Source organism: Salvelinus fontinalis, chromosome 6 (assembly GCF_029448725.1).
Source record: "Salvelinus fontinalis isolate EN_2023a chromosome 6, ASM2944872v1, whole genome shotgun sequence".
Taxonomy (NCBI): Eukaryota; Metazoa; Chordata; class Actinopteri; order Salmoniformes; family Salmonidae; genus Salvelinus; species Salvelinus fontinalis.
Window position 1 is genome coordinate 20,976,134 of NC_074670.1, and position 21,654 is coordinate 20,997,787.

The 21,654-nt window shown below is 48.5% G+C and overlaps 1 protein-coding gene across 1 annotated transcript in view; it reads right to left on the reverse strand.

Annotated features, from left to right (window-relative positions):
• LOC129857328 (glutamate receptor ionotropic, kainate 2-like) overlaps positions 1 to 21,654 on the reverse strand; it is a gene marked incomplete in the record, with an annotated part of 311,711 nt that overhangs the window by 207,349 nt on the left and 82,708 nt on the right. The window contains 1 exon segment of the mRNA XM_055925459.1: positions 20,844 to 21,101. Within this exon segment, the coding sequence (XP_055781434.1) occupies positions 20,844 to 21,101 (258 nt within the window).

The window sequence follows — 21,654 nt, forward strand, 5'->3', positions numbered from 1 at the left end:
TCTTCCCTCCTCCCTCCTCCCTCCTCCCTCCTCCCTCCTGCCTCTTCCCTCCTCCCTCCTCCCTCTTCCCTCCTCCCTCCTCCCTCCTCCCTCCTCCCTCCTGCCTCTTCCCTCCTCCCTCCTCCCTCTTCCCTCCTCCCTCCTCCCTCCTCCCTCCTCCCTCCTGCCTCTTCCCTCCTCCCTCCTCCCTCCTCCCTCCTCCCTCCTGCCTCTTCCCTCCTCCCTCCTCCCTCTTCCCTCCTCCCTCCTCCCTCCTCCCTCCTCCCTCCTGCCTCTTCCCTCCTCCCTCCTCCCTCCTCCCTCCTCCCTCCTCCCTCCTGCCTCTTCCCTCCTCCCTCCTCCCCCCTTTCCCCCTCCTCCCTCCTGCCTCTTCCCTCCTCCCTCTTCCCTCCTCCCTCCTCCCTCCTGCCTCTTCCCTCCTCCCTCCTCCCTCCTCCCTCCTCCCTCTTCCCTCCTCCCTCCTCCCTCCTCCCTCCTCCCTCCTCCCTCTTCCCTCCTCCCTCCTCCCTCCTGCCTCTTCCCTCCTCCCTCCTCCCTCCTGCCTCTTCCCTCCTCCCTCTTCCCTCCTCCCTCCTCCCTCCTCCCTCCTCCCTCCTCCCTCCTCCCTCTTCCCTCCTCCCTCCTCCCTCTTCCCTCTTCCCTCTTCCCTCCTCCCTCCTCCCTCCTGCCTCTTCCCTCCTCCCTCCTCCCTCTTCCCTCCTCCCTCCTCCCTCCTCCCTCCTCCCTCCTGCCTCTTCCCTCCTCCCTCCTCCCTCCTGCCTCCTCCCTCCTCCCTCCTGCCTCTTCCCTCCTCCCTCTTCCCTCCTCCCTCCTCCCTCCTCCCTCCTCCCTCCTCCCTCCTCCCTCCTCCCTCCTCCCTCTTCCCTCTTCCCTCCTCCCTCTTCCCTCCTCCCTCCTCCCTCCTCCCTCCTCCCTCCTGCCTCTTCCCTCCTCCCTCTTCCCTCCTCCCTCTTCCCTCCTCCCTCCTCCCTCCTCCCTCCTCCCTCCTGCCTCTTCCCTCCTCCCTCCTCCCTCCTCCCTCCTCCCTCCTCCCTCCTGCCTCTTCCCTCCTCCCTCCTCCCTCCTGCCTCCTGCCTCTTCCCTCCTCCCTCCTCCCTCCTGCCTCTTCCCTCCTCCCTCCTCCCTCTTCCCTCCTCCCTCCTCCCTCCTCCCTCCTCCCTCCTGCCTCTTCCCTCCTCCCTCCTCCCTCCTCCCTCCTCCCTCCTCCCTCCTGCCTCTTCCCTCCTCCCTCTTCCCTCCTCCCTCCTCCCTCCTCCCTCCTGCCTCTTCCCTCCTCCCTCTTCCCTCTTCCCTCTTCCCTCTTCCCTCCTCCCTCCTCCCTCCTCCCTCCTCCCTCCTGCCTCTTCCCTCCTCCCTCTTCCCTCCTCCCTCCTGCCTCTTCCCTCCTCCCTCCTCCCTCCTCCCTCCTCCCTCCTGCCTCTTCCCTCCTCCCTCCTCCCTCCTCCCTCCTCCCTCCTGCCTCTTCCCTCCTCCCTCCTCCCTCCTCCCTCCTCCCTCCTGCCTCTTCCCTCCTCCCTCCTCCCTCCTCCCTCCTCCCTCCTGCCTCTTCCCTCCTCCCTCTTCCCTCCTCCCTCCTCCCTCTTCCCTCCTCCCTCCTCCCTCCTCCCTCCTCCCTCATGCCTCTTCCCTCCTCCCTCTTCCCTCCTCCCTCCTCCCTCCTCCCTCCTCCCTCCTCCCTCCTCCCTCTTCCCTCCTCCCTCCTCCCTCCTCCCTCCTCCCTCTTCCCTCCTCCCTCCTCCCTCCTCCCTCCTCCCTCCTGCCTCTTCCCTCCTGCCTCTTCCCTCCTCCCTCCTCCCTCCTCCCTCCTGCCTCCTCCCTCTTCCCTCCTCCCTCCTCCCTCCTCCCTCCTCCCTCCTCCCTCTTCCCTCCTTCCTCTTCCCTCCTCCCTCTTCCCTCTTCCCTCTTCCCTCTTCCCTCCTCCCTCCTCCCTCCTCCCTCCTCCCTCCTCCCTCCTGCCTCTTCCCTCCTCCCTCTTCCCTCCTCCCTCTTCCCTCCTCCCTCCTCCCTCCTCCCTCCTCCCTCCTCCCTCCTGCCTCTTCCCTCCTCCCTCCTCCCTCCTCCCTCCTCCCTCCTGCCTCTTCCCTCCTCCCTCCTCCCTCCTCCCTCCTGCCTCCTGCCTCTTCCCTCCTCCCTCCTCCCTCCTCCCTCCTCCCTCCTCCCTCTTCCCTCCTCCCTCCTCCCTCTTCCCTCCTCCCTCCTCCCTCCTCCCTCCTCCCTCCTCCCTCCTCCCTCTTCCCTCCTCCCTCTTCCCTCCTCCCTCCTCCCTCCTCCCTCCTCCCTCCTCCCTCCTCCCTCTTCCCTCCTCCCTCTTCCCTCTTCCCTCCTCCCTCTTCCCTCCTCCCTCCTCCCTCCTCCCTCCTCCCTCCTCCCTCCTGCCTCTTCCCTCCTCCCTCTTCCCTCCTCCCTCTTCCCTCCTCCCTCCTCCCTCCTCCCTCCTCCCTCCTCCCTCCTGCCTCTTCCCTCCTCCCTCCTCCCTCCTCCCTCCTCCCTCCTCCCTCCTCCCTCCTGCCTCTTCCCTCCTCCCTCCTCCCTCCTCCCTCCTCCCTCCTGCCTCTTCCCTCCTCCCTCCTCCCTCTTCCCTCCTCCCTCCTCCCTCCTCCCTCCTCCCTCCTGCCTCTTCCCTCCTCCCTCCTCCCTCCTCCCTCCTCCCTCCTGCCTCTTCCCTCCTCCCTCCTCCCCCCCTTTCCCCCTCCTCCCTCCTCCCTCCTCCCTCCTGCCTCTTCCCTCCTCCCTCCTCCCCCTTTCCCCCTCCTCCCTCCTCCTCCTCCTCCTCCTCTCCCTCTCCCTCTTTCTTTCTCTCCCTTTGCACTATTACACATTTCATTCCACTTCCTCATTTCTTAATATTTGTCTGTATCCCTCCTGTTCTACCTCCACCATCTATGTTTCTCTCAAAGCTCTGTTTTTTCTGGCGCCACACTGTATCTTACCAGAACCAGTACCACAGACCTTGATGCTAGAAGAAAACAGATAACAACAGTATGAATTCCCCTTTGAAAATCATTCATCACTCATCACTTTTATCATTCATCACATTGAATTCACGCTCATTATCGATCCGTCTACAGTACTTCCTCTATATTATTTTAGCACCGCTGCTAAATTATTTCCACCGCTGCAAAAACTATGATTTACAAGATGTATATATTTCTGCCGATACATGCTTGGAAGTCTATGGGAACAGCTAGCATGTCATTGCGCTAACATCTCAATTCCTACATAGAGATATAGGACAGAGAGCCACTATGGCTGAAGAATTCTTACAAGTGTTTCCAGTCATCTGTAATTGCAATCAATAATCTGTTCCCTGGTTCAGCACTGTATAGACCTGCCACAGTAACAGTCACAGTTACAACCATGTAGTTGTTATTCTCTGCAGCCTGCAGCCATACAGTCAGTCCCCAGCTGGTTGGCCCATGGCATTATTTGTTTACTTCCTGTCTCTATTTGAGCGCACAGCACCATGGGACACCAGCCCAGCTCAGCTCACAGCTTGTTGTTGAGTGTTGAGCAGCAGCCAGTTCCCAAGCCTTCATTAAATCACTACAACACTCTGTCGCACACTGATGATGATGCCCCACGGTGGCGCCCACTGGCACGCTGATGATGCGTCATTGCCCGTGACAAAGTGGACACAGTAGACACAATGGAGGGCTGAGGACCTCGCCCACTATGGGTCACTATTAACTTAATTCGTACACTGCAGAATACACATACAATGAGCCAGAGAGAGGAAGCAGTGTAGCTATCGCTACAGACTATGGCTATGACTGAAATAGGCTACCTATTCCTAGTGCACCTATAGTGCATGCCCTGGTCAAAAGTAGTGCACTACAAAAGGAATATGGTGCTATTTCAGACGCAGCCTGAGAAGAAGACCAGCTGGCCTTCTCAATTTGAACAGAAACCCTTAGTTAGACTTCATTGCACATCAGCTTGTTTCAAAATGTTCATTACCTGACCGTCACAGTTAGTTTAAATAGCTGCTTTGTTGGCGGCCACAAAGGCCCATGATGATCACAGTGAACGTTAAGCAGATGGAGGCGCTTGTGGAAAGCGGTTGATCTTAAATCAATTAAAGAGTTATGATCGTTTGTTTCGATCCCAATCTAAAATTCTGTTGAATTTTGGAATTCATGCAAAAGTGAACATGTGGTATGTGAGTGTGTGCGTGTGTGTGTGTGTGTGTGTGTGTGATGTTTGAATGTGGTCCAATCTGTCTGGGGTGCTTAGTGTTGCATGAGCTTTCCACTACAGGAGCAGCACTCAGTGTTTTGCGGTTAGTTAGTTAACATTGATAAAACCACCCTGACACCTCTGACTGGTGCATTCACTCATCATAAACAACATGTCAGAGTACCTCATTCTCACACACTTTCATCTCTCTCTTTCCCCTGCTCACTCTCCATCTCTTTCTCCATCACTCTCTCTCTTCCTCTCCCCCCTCTCAAACTCTCTCCCTCCTCTCCCCCGTCTAACTCTTCTGCTGTCTCCCGTGCTATTCTACCTGGCTGATTCACCCCTCTTCACCACCCCAACACTCTGCCTGAGACCACAGCAATCCGGAGAGAGAAATATGGAGAGAGGGAGAGGGTGATCTGTATTGACTGTGTCTAATGCCTTGTGACTGCCTTCTCCAGGATCCATATTTAACTCTGCATGAATATTTCATCCACTCAAAGCGTTTATTAGGGGCCGTCTGGGAGTCTCCTGAGCGTAAAACAGAACAGCCCTGTGATAAATATCCCGTGAGGCGAGACGAAGACGCAGCAACAGCAACCCTCTCCTCAAGTATTCCGCTCCAAACTTCCTCAAAGAACCCCTCATACGGTGATTTTCCACTGCAGATCATCCATCAGAGGTAGAGATGTAGCAGGATGCATCTCAATAGTCTAGTTTCCTGACCTTGTCTCCTTTCCTTTGTCTGCACCAATGTTGAACTACATATAGCATGTATCTCAATAGTCTAATGGTCTCGTTTCCTGTCCTTGTCTCCTTCCCTTTGCTCTAATGTTGAAATACCGTTCTCAATTGTCTAAAATTCCATCCTCTCCTCGCCTGTTTTCAGAAGCCACTTTAGCCTATTGTGTGATTCTCCTGGACGTCTATCTATGGCACAGTGAGTGTTGCATGATGGGAAGCGGGAGGCTGGGAGGAGTGAGTGGAGTAATGGCTGTGTGATTCACGCACCTCCCCAACAATCTGCGGGTCAAGGTTAATGTAGCCCTCTCTGCATCGCCAGCCTTATTTATGTTCCATTAAACGTGTTGAACAAATTGAAAAAAGATTAAAACGTGTTTCCGGTCAAAGGTTTTAATAGTCGTTCAGGAATGTGGAAGGATGGAAGGAAAGAATTCCACTTTGTGGGAATTACACACATCCATGCGTCCGCTCTCTGCTCATAAATTGTGGACCACTTTATTCTATGTATTGAGTTTATAACTGTCATTATAACTGTCATTATAACTGTCATTACAAGTGTCATTACAACTGTCGTTACAACTGCCGTTACAACTGTCGTTACAACTGTCGTTACAACTGTCATTACAACCGTCGTTACAACCGTCGTTACAACCGTCGTTACAACTGTCGTTACAACCGTCGTTACAACCGTCGTTACAACCGTCGTTACAACTGTCGTTACAACTGTCGTTACAACCGTCGTTACAACCGTCGTTACAACTGTCGTTACAACTGTCGTTACAACTGTCGTTACTACTGTCGTTACAACCGTCGTTACAACCGTCGTTACAACCGTCGTTACAACCGTCGTTACAACCGTCGTTACAACCGTCGTTACAACCGTCGTTACAACCGTCGTTACAACCGTCGTTACAACCGTCGTTACAACCGTCGTTACAACCGTCGTTACAACCGTCGTTACAACCGTCGTTACAACCGTCGTTACAACCGTCGTTACAACCGTCGTTACAACCGTCGTTACAACCGTCGTTACAACCGTCGTTACAACCGTCGTTACAACCGTCGTTACAACCGTCGTTACAACCGTCGTTACAACCGTCGTTACAACCGTCGTTACAACCGTCGTTACAACCGTCGTTACAACCGTCGTTACTACTGCCGTTACAACTGTCGTTACAACTGTCGTTACAACCGTCGTTACAACCGTCGTTACAACCGTCGTTACTACTGTCGTTACTACTGTCGTTACAACTGTCGTTACAACTGTCGTTACTACTGTCGTTACTACTGTCGTTACAACTGTCGTTACAACTGTCGTTACTACTGTCGTTACAACTGTCGTTACAACTGTCGTTACTACTGTCGTTACAACTGTCGTTACTACTGTCGTTACTACTGTCGTTACTACTGTCGTTACAACTGTCGTTACTACTGTCGTTACAACCGTCGTTACAACCGTCGTTACAACCGTCGTTACAACCGTCGTTACAACTGTCGTTACTACTGTCGTTACTACTGTCGTTACAACTGTCGTTACAACTGTCGTTACTACTGTCGTTACAACTGTCGTTACAACTGTCGTTACTACTGTCGTTACAACTGTCGTTACTACTGTCGTTACTACTGTCGTTACTACTGTCGTTACAACTGTCGTTACTACTGTCGTTACTACTGTCGTTACAACTGTCGTTACAACTGTCGTGACAACTGTCGTTACAACTGTCGTTACTACTGTCGTTACAACTGTCGTTACAACTGTCGTTACAACTGTCGTTACTACTGTCGTTACAACTGTCGTTACTACTGTCGTTACTACTGTCGTTACAACTGTCGTTACAACTGTCGTTACTACTGTCGTTACAACTGTCGTTACAACTGTCGTTACTACTGTCGTTACAACTGTCGTTACTACTGTCGTTACTACTGTCGTTACAACTGTCGTTACAACTGTCGTTACTACTGTCGTTACTACTGTCGTTACAACTGTCGTTACAACTGTCGTTACAACTGTCGTTACAACTGTCGTTACTACTGTCGTTACAACTGTCGTTACAACTGTCGTTACAACCAAGGCCTTAAGGAGTTTACCCTCAGGGAACACCAATGGCCCACACTCCCCTCCTACACCTACAGAAAATGTCTACAACTCTCTCAGTAATGCCTGTACTAAAACCCCATTCTTTGCACTGTGCTTCACTAGATGTGAGACAGACGCAACAGACACTACACCAGAAGTGTGCTGCTAACTGATGCTTTCTTCTGTAGCTGCTATGTGTTTGAAGACGGGCGGCCATGTTGTAAGAACACAATGTGGACTCATTAAAGTTAGTTCCCTGGAACATCTGGTCGTCTGTTGCTCTGCATGGCGTAGTCGGCATAAGAACATCTTGTCGGAGTTCCAAACAGCTGGTGGTCTTTAATTAACATTGCATGTCACCAACAACACTGACGTGACAGGTTCAATAAAACAATCTTAAAAGTTGTACTTGTGGCCTTACAAATTGTGAAAGTAAGGCTACAAGTACTTTTTTGTCTATTTCTATTTTTATCCCATATTAGCAAGCTATCCATTTAACTACAGAACCATCAGAGTACTTTGACCCTACTATGAAACATACAGCACTTGATTAAACCTATTAAACCTATCCAGACCAATAGAATTCAATAGACAGTAACAGAGAAGCAAAATGTACAACCAAAGCGATTAAAATCACGTAGAAAATCCAAATGATCACAGCAAGCTACATCATCACAGCAGTACCTATTAACCCGACGCAGCCAAAGCTGAATTATCATGGCACTTAGTAGAACGACAGTTAGCGGGCTTCGCTAAACAATCTGCAGTGTGGTAGTGGAGTGTATGATGGGAATGGTGCGGCTGGTGTGTGTTTTCACTCACACACATCAAATTGAAACAGATTACTGAAGGGGTCCTGGGACTCTAGAGCCAATCACTTCCACTCAACTTGACTCACTCTCAAGTACACTTAAATGTCTCTCAGCCTAAGCAAACACACACACACACTGCACACAAACACACAGATGGACGCATATTTGGACGTACGTGCACACACACACACAAGGAGACACACTCACAACACACAAATAAATAGACTAGCAAATCAGAAATGCCTTTTCTTCAAATGCCAAATCGTTCTGCCAAAAATAGAGTGAAATAAAACAACCCCTTTTTGATTACAACAAGGCAATCAGCCACTCCTCTGTAAACATTTTGCTACACTGGGGTTTAGGCCGACCTTTCAACTAACGCAATTACAAAAAATGTCAGGCAGATATCGGTCAAAACCTCTCCCATAACAGAATTACACCCATTTGACACACAGTAAATTATCTTTTCCTCAGAAGAGTCATGCGGTGTACATTTCAATGATGGTTTTTGTTGTGTTGTTTTTTTATATATATTTATTGTTTTGTTCTGTCATAAAATGCAACCATAGGAATTGTCGAAGGGATCCTTGCTGACAGCTATATAGAGGAAAACAGAGTGAAAACTGAGTGATGGCTATAGAGTGGCTATACAGTGGTGTTGGATGGAGCGGCTGGTCGTTGGGTCGTTAAACCTCTCTTTGCTCTTAGGGACCCCCTCCTCTAGTCTACCACCTCTACGGTTGGTCGGTTGCAGTCGGAGGATGTTGTCATGGAAACCAGGCCATAAACATAGAACCAGGGTGATTAAAGTGTCACTCTCTCCCTCCCGCCATCAATGAAGGAAGGGGGGCTGGGACTGGGGGGAATATTTATAGGAGTAACCCCTCTAACCCTGCACCATAGGTCATCCCAGCGTCTCCATCTCTCCCTCACTACCCAATAAAACTCCAGTGTACCATGACTCCCATAACGTTGTGATGTGTGGTTAGGAATACTACTACCAAAACACAGAGTATAGATGCCATTGCCTTTGTACCATTACAAAGTTAAGCTGTTAGAAGAGGGTCATTATGGGTATTGATTTACTTGTATGCTCTCTGGTTCACGGAGAAACAGCCCAATGAGAAAGCTGTTTCCTGTTCCACTCTGAGGCAACAGCAGGAGGGCAATGGGGTTGTGAAGGAAACATGGCTTAGAAAAAAGGAGTCCCTCCTGAGAGAATTACATGGCAATATAGAGGTTGTGGTACACTGACTTATCCAATATGTTGGACAATATGTTTCCACACGCATAAAAACAGGCAAAGTAAAGCAGACCTACACATTTCCCTGTTTCATACAGGATTACCTGAGCCATTCCAAACATCCCATTCAGGTCTCTTTCCTTCTCATCCTCATATCTTCAACCATTAGCTCGATGAGCACATGCATTTATTCACTATCTATTGGCTCACCCCGTGTCAACCTGCTACATCCACTAACACCTTTCTTTAACAGGGTATTAGGGATCAGCCAGAATCAATGTTTCCCCAACGATGCCTATCTCACACTGAGCCCTTCTGAACAAGGGATGTAGAGAACCTGCAGGGCACACATGTAGTGGGGTAATAATTATCATATGAGCATATTATATATACTGTACCTCACATGCAACTTGTAATAAGACTATGTAACTAGCCTATTAAAATGTATATCTGAATCCATAAAGATAATTCAAATATATAAGCAAGCATTAGGCAATAAGTTGACGTTGACTAGCAAGAATTGCTCTGAGATTTGTCTATATCAAGGACAGATATTTAATTAACATTGTACAATGAATGAATTCACATACAGTACAATGCATAAATAGGGGGGCGCTGTTTTCACTTTGGAAAAAATCATGCCCAAATTAAACTGCCTCGTACTGTATTCTAGATCATACAATATGCATATTATTATTACTATTGGATAGAAAACACTCTCAAGTTTCTAAAACTGTTTGAATTATATCTGTGAGTAAAACAGAACTCATTTTGCAGCAAACTTCCAAACAGGAAGTGAAAAATCTGAAAACGATGCTCTGTTCCAGGGCCTGCCTATTCAATTGCCTTATATTTATCGATATGCATGCACTTCATACGCCTTCCACTAGATGTCAACTGGCAGTGGAACGTGGAATGGGGTGTCTAGCTTGATCTGAGGCCGAACAAGAGCTTTTGGAGTGACATGTCTGGACATTTCTTTGTCTTCTCTGGCGAACGAAGTACGTCGACATTGTCTTCTGATAAGCGTTCGGTATACACGGCGGATATCTCCGGCTCTGATTTTATTTGATACATGTGATAATAACATCATAAAGTAGTTTTTTTCAACCGAGTTTTATCAGTTTATTCAACTTTTGGGTCCTTATCGACCATTATCGTTGCAGTTTGCGCGAGGACGTCCGTCGGGAGTTGGCCTGCAGAGACACCACCCTCACCTTTGACCAGCTGGTGGACCTGTCCATCCCGCTGGATAACCTGCTGGCTACCTGCGGACGTCCAGATAGGGGTCTGTCGGTTCCATCCCCTCGCACCACCTCTCCAATAGCCATGGAGCTGAGAGGTGTGGTGCGCAGAGAGACCGGAGGAGGTTCCAGCTCGTGTACCATCTGTGGCCGCAGAGGTCACACTGCCGGTCGGTGCCGGGTTGGTTCTTCTGGGGATCGAGGCAGCAGGTAGGGCACTCTGGCGTCACCCCAGGTAAGTCGGCACCATTCTCACCCAGAGCCTTCTGTTGCACATATGTTTTAGTATGTTACTTTTTCTGAGTTTTTCCCGCATTCCCAGCATAAGGCACTTGTTGATTCAGGCACGGCTGGGAATTTTATAGATAGATCTTTCGCCCATAGTTTAGGGATCCCCATTGTTCCCGTGGCTGTGCCCTTACCCGTTCACACCTTAGATAGTTGACCATTAGGGTCAGGGTTGATTAGGGAGGCCACCGCTCCTCTGGGCATGGTGACGCAAGGGGGTCACAAGGAGAGAATTAGTCTCTTCCTCATTGACTCTCCTGCGTTTCCCGTGGTGCTAGGCTTACCCTGGTTAGCTTGTTATGACCCCACTGTTTCTTGGCAACAGAGGGCTCTCACGGGGTAGTCGCGAGAGTGCTCGGGGAGGTCTTTAGGGGTTTCCGTTGGTGGTACCATGGTGGAAAGTCCAGACGAGGTCTCCACCGTGCGCATTCCTCCCGAATATTCCGACTTGGCTCTCGCCTTCTCTAAAATGAGGGCGACTCAATTACCACCTCATTGTCGGGGGGATTGTGCGATAAATCTCCTGGTAGACGCCGCACTTCCCAGGAGTCACGTGTATCCCCTGTCACAGGCGGAGACGGTGGCTATGGAAACATATGTCACTGAATCCCTGCGTCAGGGGTTCATTCGGTCCTCTACTTCACCCGCCTCCTCAAGTTTCTTTTTTGTGAAGAAGAAGGAGGGAGGTCTGCTCCCGTGTATTGACTATCGAGGCCTGAACCAGATCACTGTGAGGTATAGCTACCCGCTACCACTCATAACCACAGCGATTGAGTCAATGCATGGGGCGCGCTTCTTCACCAAACTAGATCTCAGGAGCGCTTACAACCTGGTGCGTATCCGAGAGGGAGACGAGTGGAAGACGGCTTTCAGTACCACCTCAGGGCACTATGAGTACCTCGTCATGCCGTACGGGGTGATGAATGCGCCATCAGTCTTCCAAGCCTTTGTAGATGAGATTTTCAGGGAACTGCACGGGCAGGGTGTAGTAGTGTATACTGATGACATTCTGATATACTCCGCTATACGCACCGAGCATGTGTCCCTGGTGCGCAGGGTGCTTGGTCGCCTGTTGGAGCATGACCTGTACGTCAAGGCTGAGAAATGCCTGTTCTTCCAGCAGTCCGTCACCTTCCTAGGGTACCGCATTTCCACCTCAGGGGTGGAGATGGAGAGTGACCACATTTCAGCCGTGCGTAATTGGCTGACTCCCACCACGGTAAAGGAGGTGCAGTGGTTTTTAGGGTTTGCCAACTACTACAGGAGGTTTATCCGGGGTTTTGGTCAGGTAGCGGCTCCCATTACCTCACTGTTGAAGGGGGGCCCGGTACGTTTGCAGTGGTCGGCTGAGGCGGACAGGGCTTTTGTTCACCTGAGGGCTCTGTTTACCTCGGCTCCCGTCCTGGCCCATCCGGATCCCTCTTTGGCGTTCATAGTGGAGGCGGACGCGTCCGAGGCTGGGATAGGAGCCGTGCTCTCTCAGCGCTCGGGTACGCCACGGAAGCTCCGCCCCTGTGCCTTCTTCTCGAAGAAGCTCAGCCCGGCGGAGCGAAACTATGACGTGGGGGACTGGGAGCTGTTGGCTGTTGTAAAGGCCTTGAAGGCGTGGAGACATTGGCTTGAGGGGGCTAAACACCCCTTTCTCATCTGGACTGACTACCGCAATCTGGAGTACATCCGTGAAGCGAGGAGACTGAACCCTCGTCAGGCAAGGTGGGCCATGTTTTTCACCCGTTTTGTTTTCACCCTGTCCTACAGACCAGGCTCCCAGAATGTGAAGGCAGACGCACTGTCCCGGCTGTATGACACAGAGGAGCGGCCCATGGATCATACTCCCATACTTCTGGCCTCCTGCCTGGTAGCGCCGGTGGTGTGGGAGCTGGACGCGGATATTAAGCAGGCCTTGCGTGCAGAGCTCGCTCCCATTCAGTGTCCCGCTGGGCGTCTGTACGTCCCGTCTGCTCTCCGTGACCGGTTGATCTAATGGGCCCACACGTCACCCTCCTCTGGTCATCCTGGCATTGGTTGGACAGTGCGCTGTTTGAGCGGGAGGTGGTGGTGGCCTACCTTGGCTAAGGACCTGAGGGTTTATGTTTCCTCCTGCTCGGTAGTCAGCCCAGTGTAAGGCTCCTAGGCACCTGCCCAGAGGGAAGCTACACCCATTACCCGTTCCACAATGGCCGTGGTCGCACCTGTCCCGCTACCAAAACCTGCGAACTCTCCTTCACTGCAGCTGACGTGAGTAAAACATTTAAACGTGTTAACCCTCGCAAGGCTGCAGGCCCAGACGGCAGGCCCAGACGGCATCCCCAGCCGCGTCCTCAGAGCATGCGCAGACCAGCTGGCTGGTGTGTTTACGGACATATTCAATCAATCCTTATCCCAGTCTGCTGTTCCCACATGCTTCAAGAGGGCCGCCATTGTTCCTGTTCCCAAGAAAGCTGAGGTAACTGAGCTAAACGACTACCACCCCGTAGCCCTCACTTCCTTGATCATGAAGTGCTTTGAGAGACTAGTCAAGGACCATGTCACCTCCACCCTACCTGACACCCTAGACCCACTCCAATTTGCTTACCGCCCCAAAAGGTCCACAGACGACGCAATCGCAACCACACTGCACACTGCCGTAACCCATCTGGACAAGAGGAATACCTATGTGAGAATGCTGTTCATCGACTACAGCTCAGCATTTAACACCATAGTACCCTCCAAACTCGTCATCAAGCTCGAGACCCTGGGTCTCAACCCCGCCCTGTGCAACTGGGTACTGGACTTCCTGACGGGCCAACCCCAGGTGGTGAGGGTAGGTAACAACATCTCCACCCCGCTGATCCTCAACACTGGGGCCCCACAAGGGTGCGTTCTAAGCCTTCTCCTGTACTCCCTGTTCACCCACGACTGCGTGGCCATGCACGCCTCCAACTCAATCATCAAGTTTGCGGACGACACTTCAGCGGTAGGCTTGATTACCAACAACGACGAGACAGCCTACATGGAGGAGGTGAGGGCCCTCAGAGTGTGGTGTCAGGAAAATAACCTCACACTCAACGTCAACAAAACAAAGGAGATGAGTGTGGACTTCAGGAAACAGCAGAGGGAGCACCCCCCTATCCACATCGACGGGACAGTAGTGGAGAGGGTAGTAAGTTTTAAGTTCCCCGGCGTACACATTACGGACAAACTGAATTGGTCCACCCACACAGACAGCGTTGTGAAGAAGGCGCAGCAGCGCCTCTTCAACCTCAGGAGGCTGAAGAAATTCGGCTTGTCACCAAAAGTACTCACAAACTTCTACAGATGCACAATCGAGAGCATCCTGTCGGGCTGTATCACCGCCTGGTACGTCAACTGCTCCGCCCACAACCGTAAGGCTCTCCAAAGGGTAGTGAGGTCTACACAACGCATCCCTGAGGGCAAACTACCTGCCCTCCAGGACACCTACACCACCCGATGTCACAGGAAGGCCATAAAGATCATCAAGGACAACAACCACCCGAGCCACTGACTGTCTACCCCGCTATCATCCAGAAGGCGAGGTCAGTACAGTTGCATCAAAGCAGGGACCAAGAGACTGAAAAACAGCTTCTATCTCAAGGCCATCAGACTGTTAAACAGCCGTCACTAACATCGAGTGGCTGCTGCCAACATACTGACTCAACTCCAGCTCAACCTTTTCTCAATAGGGGGGCGCCATTTCGACTTTGTAAAAATTAGTTCCCAAATTAAACGGCCTCGTACTCAATTCTTGCCCGTACAATATGCATATTATTATTACTATTGTATAGAAAACACTCTCTAGTTTCTAAAACCGTTTGAATTATATCTGTGAGTAAAACAGAACTCATTTTGCAGCAAACTTCCTGATAGGAAGTGGAAAATCTGAAATCGATGCTCTGTTCTAGGCCCTGCCTATTAATGTCCTTGATATTTATTAGTATAGATGCACTTCATACGTCTTCCACTAGATTACGACAGGCAGTGAGAGAAGAAATGAAGTGTATAACTTGATCTGGGGTCGAATAAAAGCTCTCGGCATGACGTGTCACCAGTTTCCTGTTTTCTGGAGAGCGCGTGAAGGGACCTGGTTTTGCCTTCTGATAAGCTGTCGTTATGGACAACTAATATCTCCGGCTTTGATTTTATTTGATACATGTTATTTGATACATTATTTGATACATTTATTTGATACATGTCATCGTAAAGTATGTTTTTTCAATATAGTTTTATTAGATTATTGAAATTTATTCGGGACGTTAGGCGTGTTGCGTTGTGTGCCTTTGTTCAGGAAGGAGAGCTTCGCGCTACTTTGCTAGCTTTCCGTGCTAACTGACTGGAGAAGAGGACATTATAAATCATAACAACGATTGTTCCCGACAAAGGACCCCTTGTACAACATTCTGATGAAAGATCATCAAAAGTAGGACCCATTTTATGATGCTATTTCATATATCTGTCGAACATGTTGTACTAGTCGTTTGCGCCCAGATTTTGGGTACTCTCTCGCTATACCTAAGCTGGATGTCATAATGAAGTTATTTTTAGAATTCTAACACGGCGATTGCATTAAGAACTAGTGTATCTATCATTTCCTATACAACATGTATTTTCTAGTAACGTTTATGAATAGTAATTTGGTCAGAATAGTTGGAATCGCTAACGTGCATGAATCAATGCTGCTGTGTGGTTGGCTATTGTAGTAAGCTAATATAATGCTATATTGTGTTTTCGCTGTAAAACACTTAAAAAAATCTGAAATATTGGCTGGATTCACAAGATGTTGGTCTTTCATTTGCTGTACGCTGTGTATTTTTCATTAATGTTTTATGATGAGTATTTAGGTAATTCACGTTGGTCTCTGTAGTTGTTCTAGCTGCTTTGGTGAGATTTTGTGATGGTGGCTGAAATGTAAAACTATGATTTATACCTGAAATATGCACATTTTTCGAACAAAACATATGCTATACAATAAATATGTTATCAGACTGTCATCTGATTAAGTTGTTTCTTGGTTAGTGACTATTTATATCTTTATTTGGTCGAATTTGTGATAGCTACCTATGCAGGAAAAAAATGGTGGAGAAAAAAAGTTGGGTCTTTTGCTATCGTGGTTAGCTAATAGAAATACATATTGTGTCTTCCCTGTAAAACATTTTAAAAATCAGAAATGATGGCTGGATTCACAAGATGTGTATCTTTCATCTGGTGTCCTGGACTTGTGATTTCATGATATTTAGATGCTAGTATTTACTTGTGGCGCTATGCTAGGCTATGCTAGTCAGCTTTTTTACTGATGAGGGTGCTCCCGGATCCGGGATGAGTACCAAGTAAAAGTTAATAATGGAAATTGATAAAAAAAATGTATCACTAGCCACTTTAAATAATGCCACTTAATATAATGTATATGTATATTGTACTCTATATCATCTACTGCATCTTGCCATCTTTATGTAATACATGTATCACTAGCCACTTTAACTTCTTGCAACTATAGGGGGTGCTGTTTCGCATTAGCATAATTTTCTCTACAGATTAAACTGCCTAGTACTCAATTCTTGCTCGTACAATATGCATATTATTGTTATTATTGGATAGAAAACACTCTCTAGTTTCTATAGCCGTTTGAATTATGTCTCTGAGTGAAACAGAACTCATTCTACAGCACTTTTCCTCCCAGTGTGTGAGATTTAGACATCTTGGCCTCTGGTTCCAGATCAGTTTTAAAAGTCTCTGTAAATCCTATGAGATACAAACACTGCCCACGCCTTCCTCTAGATGTCAGTAAGTGGTGACAATTTGAATGGAGTCGATTGCGCAATCATTGGCTCTATAAATCACCAAATACCGGAAGTAGCGTTCCTTTGGACACTGCGCTCAACGCAAGAAGGATATCTGACTGGCCTTTTTCCAAGCCTTGGTTTAGCCAGTAATATAGCGTCGGTCATCTTTTTACTCGTTATAGGTGTTAGAAACATCATAAGGTAGTTAATTTAAACCGTTTTATAGCAATTTATATCCGTTTAGTGCGATTTTGAGGCATTGCTTTGTAATAGACTTTGAAGCTCCGGGCACGTTTCGGGGTCCCGGTCGTACGTTAGTGGACATCTTTCGACCAAAAGAAGATTAGACCCAAGAAAGGATTCATTGTCCAAGATTCTGATGGGAGAATAGCTCATAGTAAGAACAATTTATGATGATAAATCGTGTTTCTGTCGATAAATGTTAAACGCTTATGCCGCCATTTTGTTTGCTATAGCTTCGCTTGGCGCAACCTGTATTGAAAAGTAAGGATAATTTAAAAAATGTAATTCCGCGATTGTATTAAGAATTAAATTGTCTATCAATCGCTGTCCACCCTGTATTTTTTAGTCAAGTTTATGAGTATTTATGTATAAGACTAGATCACTGTCTAATATGGTGCAGGACATTTTCTGACCAGCTGAGCTACTTTTGTCATTGTCTAACCATGATTTTGGTGGCTAAATATGCACATTTTCGAACAAACTCTATATGTATGTTGTAATATGATGTTACAGGAGTGTCATCTGAAGAATTCTGAGAAGGTTAGTGAAAAAATTAATATATTTTGGCGATGATTACGTTATCGCTCTCTTTGGCTAGAATCAATGCTCTGGTAACGTTTGCATATGTGGTATGCTAATATAACGATTTATTGTGTTTTTGCCGTAAAACACTTAGAAAATCTGAATTGTTGTCTGAATTCACAAGATCTGTGTCTTTCCATTGCTATGTGCTGTGTATTTTTAAGAAATGTTTTATGATGAGTAAATTGGTAATACACGTTGCTCTGTGTAGTAATTCTAGGAGCTTTGGTGAGATTTGTGATGCTGACTGCAATGGCAAACTATGATTTATACCTGAAATATGCAAATTTTTCTAACAAAACCTAACCTATACCATAAATATGTTATCAGACTGTCATCTGATGAGGTTTTTTCTTGGTTAGTGGCTATCAATATCTTAGTTTAGCCGAATTGGTGATAGCTACTGGTGTTGAGAGAAAATGGTGGACAAAGAAAAATGGTGATTTTTGCTAACGTGTTTAGCTAATAGATTTACATATTGTGTCTTCCCTGTAAAACATTTTAAAAATCTGAAATGGTGGCTTTATTCACAGGATCTGTATCTTTCATTAGGTGTCTTGGACTTGTGACTTAATGATATTTAGATGCTACTATTTAATTGTGACGCTATGCTAGCGATGCTAATCAGTGGGGGGGGTGCTCCCGGACCCGGGGTAGAGGCTCCTGAAAGGTTAAACTATGCACTTTTATGTTTACATACCCGACATTACTCATCTCATATGTATAAACTGTACTCGATACCATCTACTGCATCTTGCCTATGCCGTTCTGTACCATCACTCATTCATATATCTTTATGTACATATTCTTTATCCCTTTACACTTGTGTGTATAAGGTAGTAGTTGTGGAATTGTTAGGTTAGATTACTCGTTGGTTATTACTGCATTGTCGGAACTAGAAGCACAAGCATTTTGCTACACTCGCATTAACATCTGCTAACCATGTGTATGTGACAAATAAAATTTGATTTGATTTGATTTTTTGGTGGATTTCCTTACCAATCTCCCCCCTCACAGGGTAACACCGCGATCCTGGTCGTTGTGGAGCGGTTCTCTAAGTCCTGCCGTCTCCTCCTTCTGCCCGGTCTCCCTACGGCCCTACAGACTGCGGAGGCTTTGTTTACGCACGTCTTCCGGCAATACGGGGTGCCTGAGGATATAGTGTCTGATCGAGGTCCCCAGTTCACGTCGAGGGTCTGGAAGGCGTTCATGGAACGTCTGGGGGTCTCGATCAGCCTTACCTCACAAACCGCAGGCCCAGCTCGGGGTTTCACCCCGAGAGTAATGGGCAGGTGGAGAGAGTAAACCAGGATGTGGGCAGGTTTCTGCGGTCTTATTGCCAGGACCGGCCGGGGGAGTGGGCGGCGTTCGTACCCTGGGCCGAGATGGCACAGAACTCGCTCCACCACTCCTCCACTAACCTCTCCCCCTTCCAGTGCGTACTGGGGTACCAGCCGGTTCTGTCGCCTTGGCATCAGAGTCAGACCGAGGCTCCTGCGGTGGACGACTGGTTCAGGCGTGCGGAGGAGACATGGGAAGCTGCTCGTGTTCACCTTCAGCAGGCCGTGCCACGCCAGAAAGACAGAGAAGACCGTCACCGCAGTAAGGCCCCGGTGTTCGCACCGGGGGACCGGGTCTGGCTCTTGACCCGAAACCTGCCCCTCCGCATGCCCTGCCGGAAGCTGGGCCTGCGGTTTGTGGGGCCATTTAAAGTCCTGAGGAGAGTGAACGAGGTTTGTTACAGGTTACAGCTTCCACCCGATTACCGTATTAACCCCTCGTTCCATGTGTCTCTCCTAAGGACGGTGGTGGCTGGTACGCTCCAGGAGTCTGAGGTGCGGGAGAGTCCTCCGCCCCCGACATCGAGGGGGCCCCGGCGTACTCCGTTCGCTCCATACTGGATTCAAGGCGTCGGGCGAGGGGCCTTCTGTACCTCGTGGAGTGGGAGGGGTACGGTTCGGAGGAGAGGTGCTGGGTTCCGGTCGAGGACGTGTTGGACCCTTCAACGGGGGTGGGTCCAACACGCGCAGCTAGAGCCTGTTGTGTTGTGTATTTAACCTTGCGCCTGATTTGCTCTTCTGTGCCTGACTTCCCTGCCACCAGTTAAGCACTCCCTTACACACAGAACAGCGCAAACTGGCTCTAACCAGAATAGAAAGAGAAGTGGGAGGCCCCGTGCACAACTGAGCAAGAGGACAAGTATAGTAGAGTGTCTAGTTTGAGGAACAGACGCCTCACAAGTCCTCAACTGGCAGCTTCATTAAATAGTACCCGCAAAACACCAGTCTCAACGTCAACAGTGAAGAGGCGACTCCAGGATACTGGCCTTTTAGGCAGAGCTGCAAAAAAACTATATCTCAGACTGGCCAAAAAAAAAAAAAAGATTAAGATGGACAAAAGAACACAGACACTGGACAGAGGAACTCTGGGCTGTCTGTCTCTACCCTAAGCGTTGATTCATCATGCAGAGGCTGTAGAGAAGCCATATTTAGACATTGCATATTCATTTCAATGCAATACCTTTCTCAATATCTAAAATATTAATTATTAGCTACAGGATGAACACATTGGAACCTGTTTTGTGCACGTCCCTGGTTTCTGTTTTGTTTTGCTTGGTTGGTTGTAGTTTTTTGGGAAATAGATTTATACTGAATTAAATTGAAAGCAAAATTGTTTAAGTGATAAAATACTGGCCAATGGAGCCCCAGTGTGTTTCTGAGAGCATGTGAAGACCTGGCAGTGTTGTCCTGAGCCCGGACACACTCACGAACGCACACACACACAGACATCCTGTCCTGAGGCTGGCTCCTTCCCTGACCCCTGGCATATGGCACGTGTACCCTGCCCGCTGAGACGTTTGCTGCCTGCTGTTATAACACTCGAACACTGGCCATCTGGGGACGAATGGGGGGGTAGGGCTACAGGGCTACTCTACTGTACAGGACTATAATCACAGTCTATATTACCGGTGAAGGTGGACAACATGGTAATTTAGCAGAACAGAACTGTTGACAATGACAGACATACTGTATATTTAGTATATGTGGCCCATCTGAGTATCAATCCATAGCCCTTATGCTGCCAGGCCAGTACCATGGTCTGTCTACTGTAACTCACTAAGCTGTTGGAATCACTGTGAGAAAAAGTAGAGGTGATGGAAGGTATGAGGTACAGTACAATAAGGGATCAGTGACTGAGCGTGTTCTGTGGTCATAGACCACTGTGACTGAACCTGTTCTGTGGTCATAGATCACTGTGACTGAACCTGTTCTGTGGTCATAGATCACTGTGACTGAACCTGTTCTGTGGTCATAGATCACTGTGACTGAACCTGTTCTGTGGTCATCGATCACTGTGACTGAACCTGTTCTGTGGTCATCGATCACTGTGACTGAACCTGTTCTGTCGTCATAGATCACTGTGACTGAACCTGTTCTGTGGTCATCGATCACTGTGACTGAACCTGTTCTGTGGTCATAGATCACTGTGACTGTAGTTATGAGGCACAGAACTACAATGAGGTGGTTCCAAGCCTGTTATATTCATTCTATTTCTATGCTTTCTAGGCACAGTGGGTGGACAGACAGGAAATGAGCCTTGCTGTGTTGTTGTCATTGACCATGAAGGTGTGAGGTAAGTGGCCTGGGGTCTTACCTGTGCTGTCATCATAGACAACGGTGACCGTCTTCCACTTGAAGAAGTGAACCAGGTCCAGAATGGCCCGGCTGAGAGAGGAGAAGTCTGGGTAGAGGCTGACGTAGAAGGAGTCCCTGTTGTCAGACACCTGGTGCTTCCATTTGGTCTGGATGTGGGGCACGCCAAGCGCGTTACAGATGGACTGGACCGCATTGGCCGATGAGCTGTGGGAGGGGCCGAAGATGGCCGCCACCCCCAGAGATAGTTGGTCGCAGGCTGAGGGAGGAGACAACGTTCAGTTACATTCTTTATTCAGTGATTTATTCAGTATTATATGACATGCTGCTGTTAGTTCCTGGAGGATAAGTCATGGATTTCCCACTCCACTATAGGACGCTGTCCGTTTGTATGGTTTTGAATGACCATCATGAAGCATATTTGGAAGGAAGCCAGTAATAGTCTAAAATGTATGAGCAAGATCTATACACAGTAGGCCTGCATAATATATGAAACAAATGGCAACACTTTGTAACAACAACATTCTGCATTCAAATGACTTATTTTGATGAAAGGAGAAAACGCTTCAATCACAGAAAAGGGATATAATGGCCAGTAACCGATAAGACACTTTGGATGTGTATGAAAAAGCACCCTTTTCCCAATAGTGTTCTACTTTTGAACAGACCCTTATGGGGTTGCCCTATGGACGCTGGACAAAAGTAGTGCATTTTATCGGAAAAAGGGTGCCATTTTAGATTCAACCTTCGAGATGTCAGGCCTAATGCAACCCAGTAAAACGATAGATTATTGCAGTTTATCAACCTGTCTC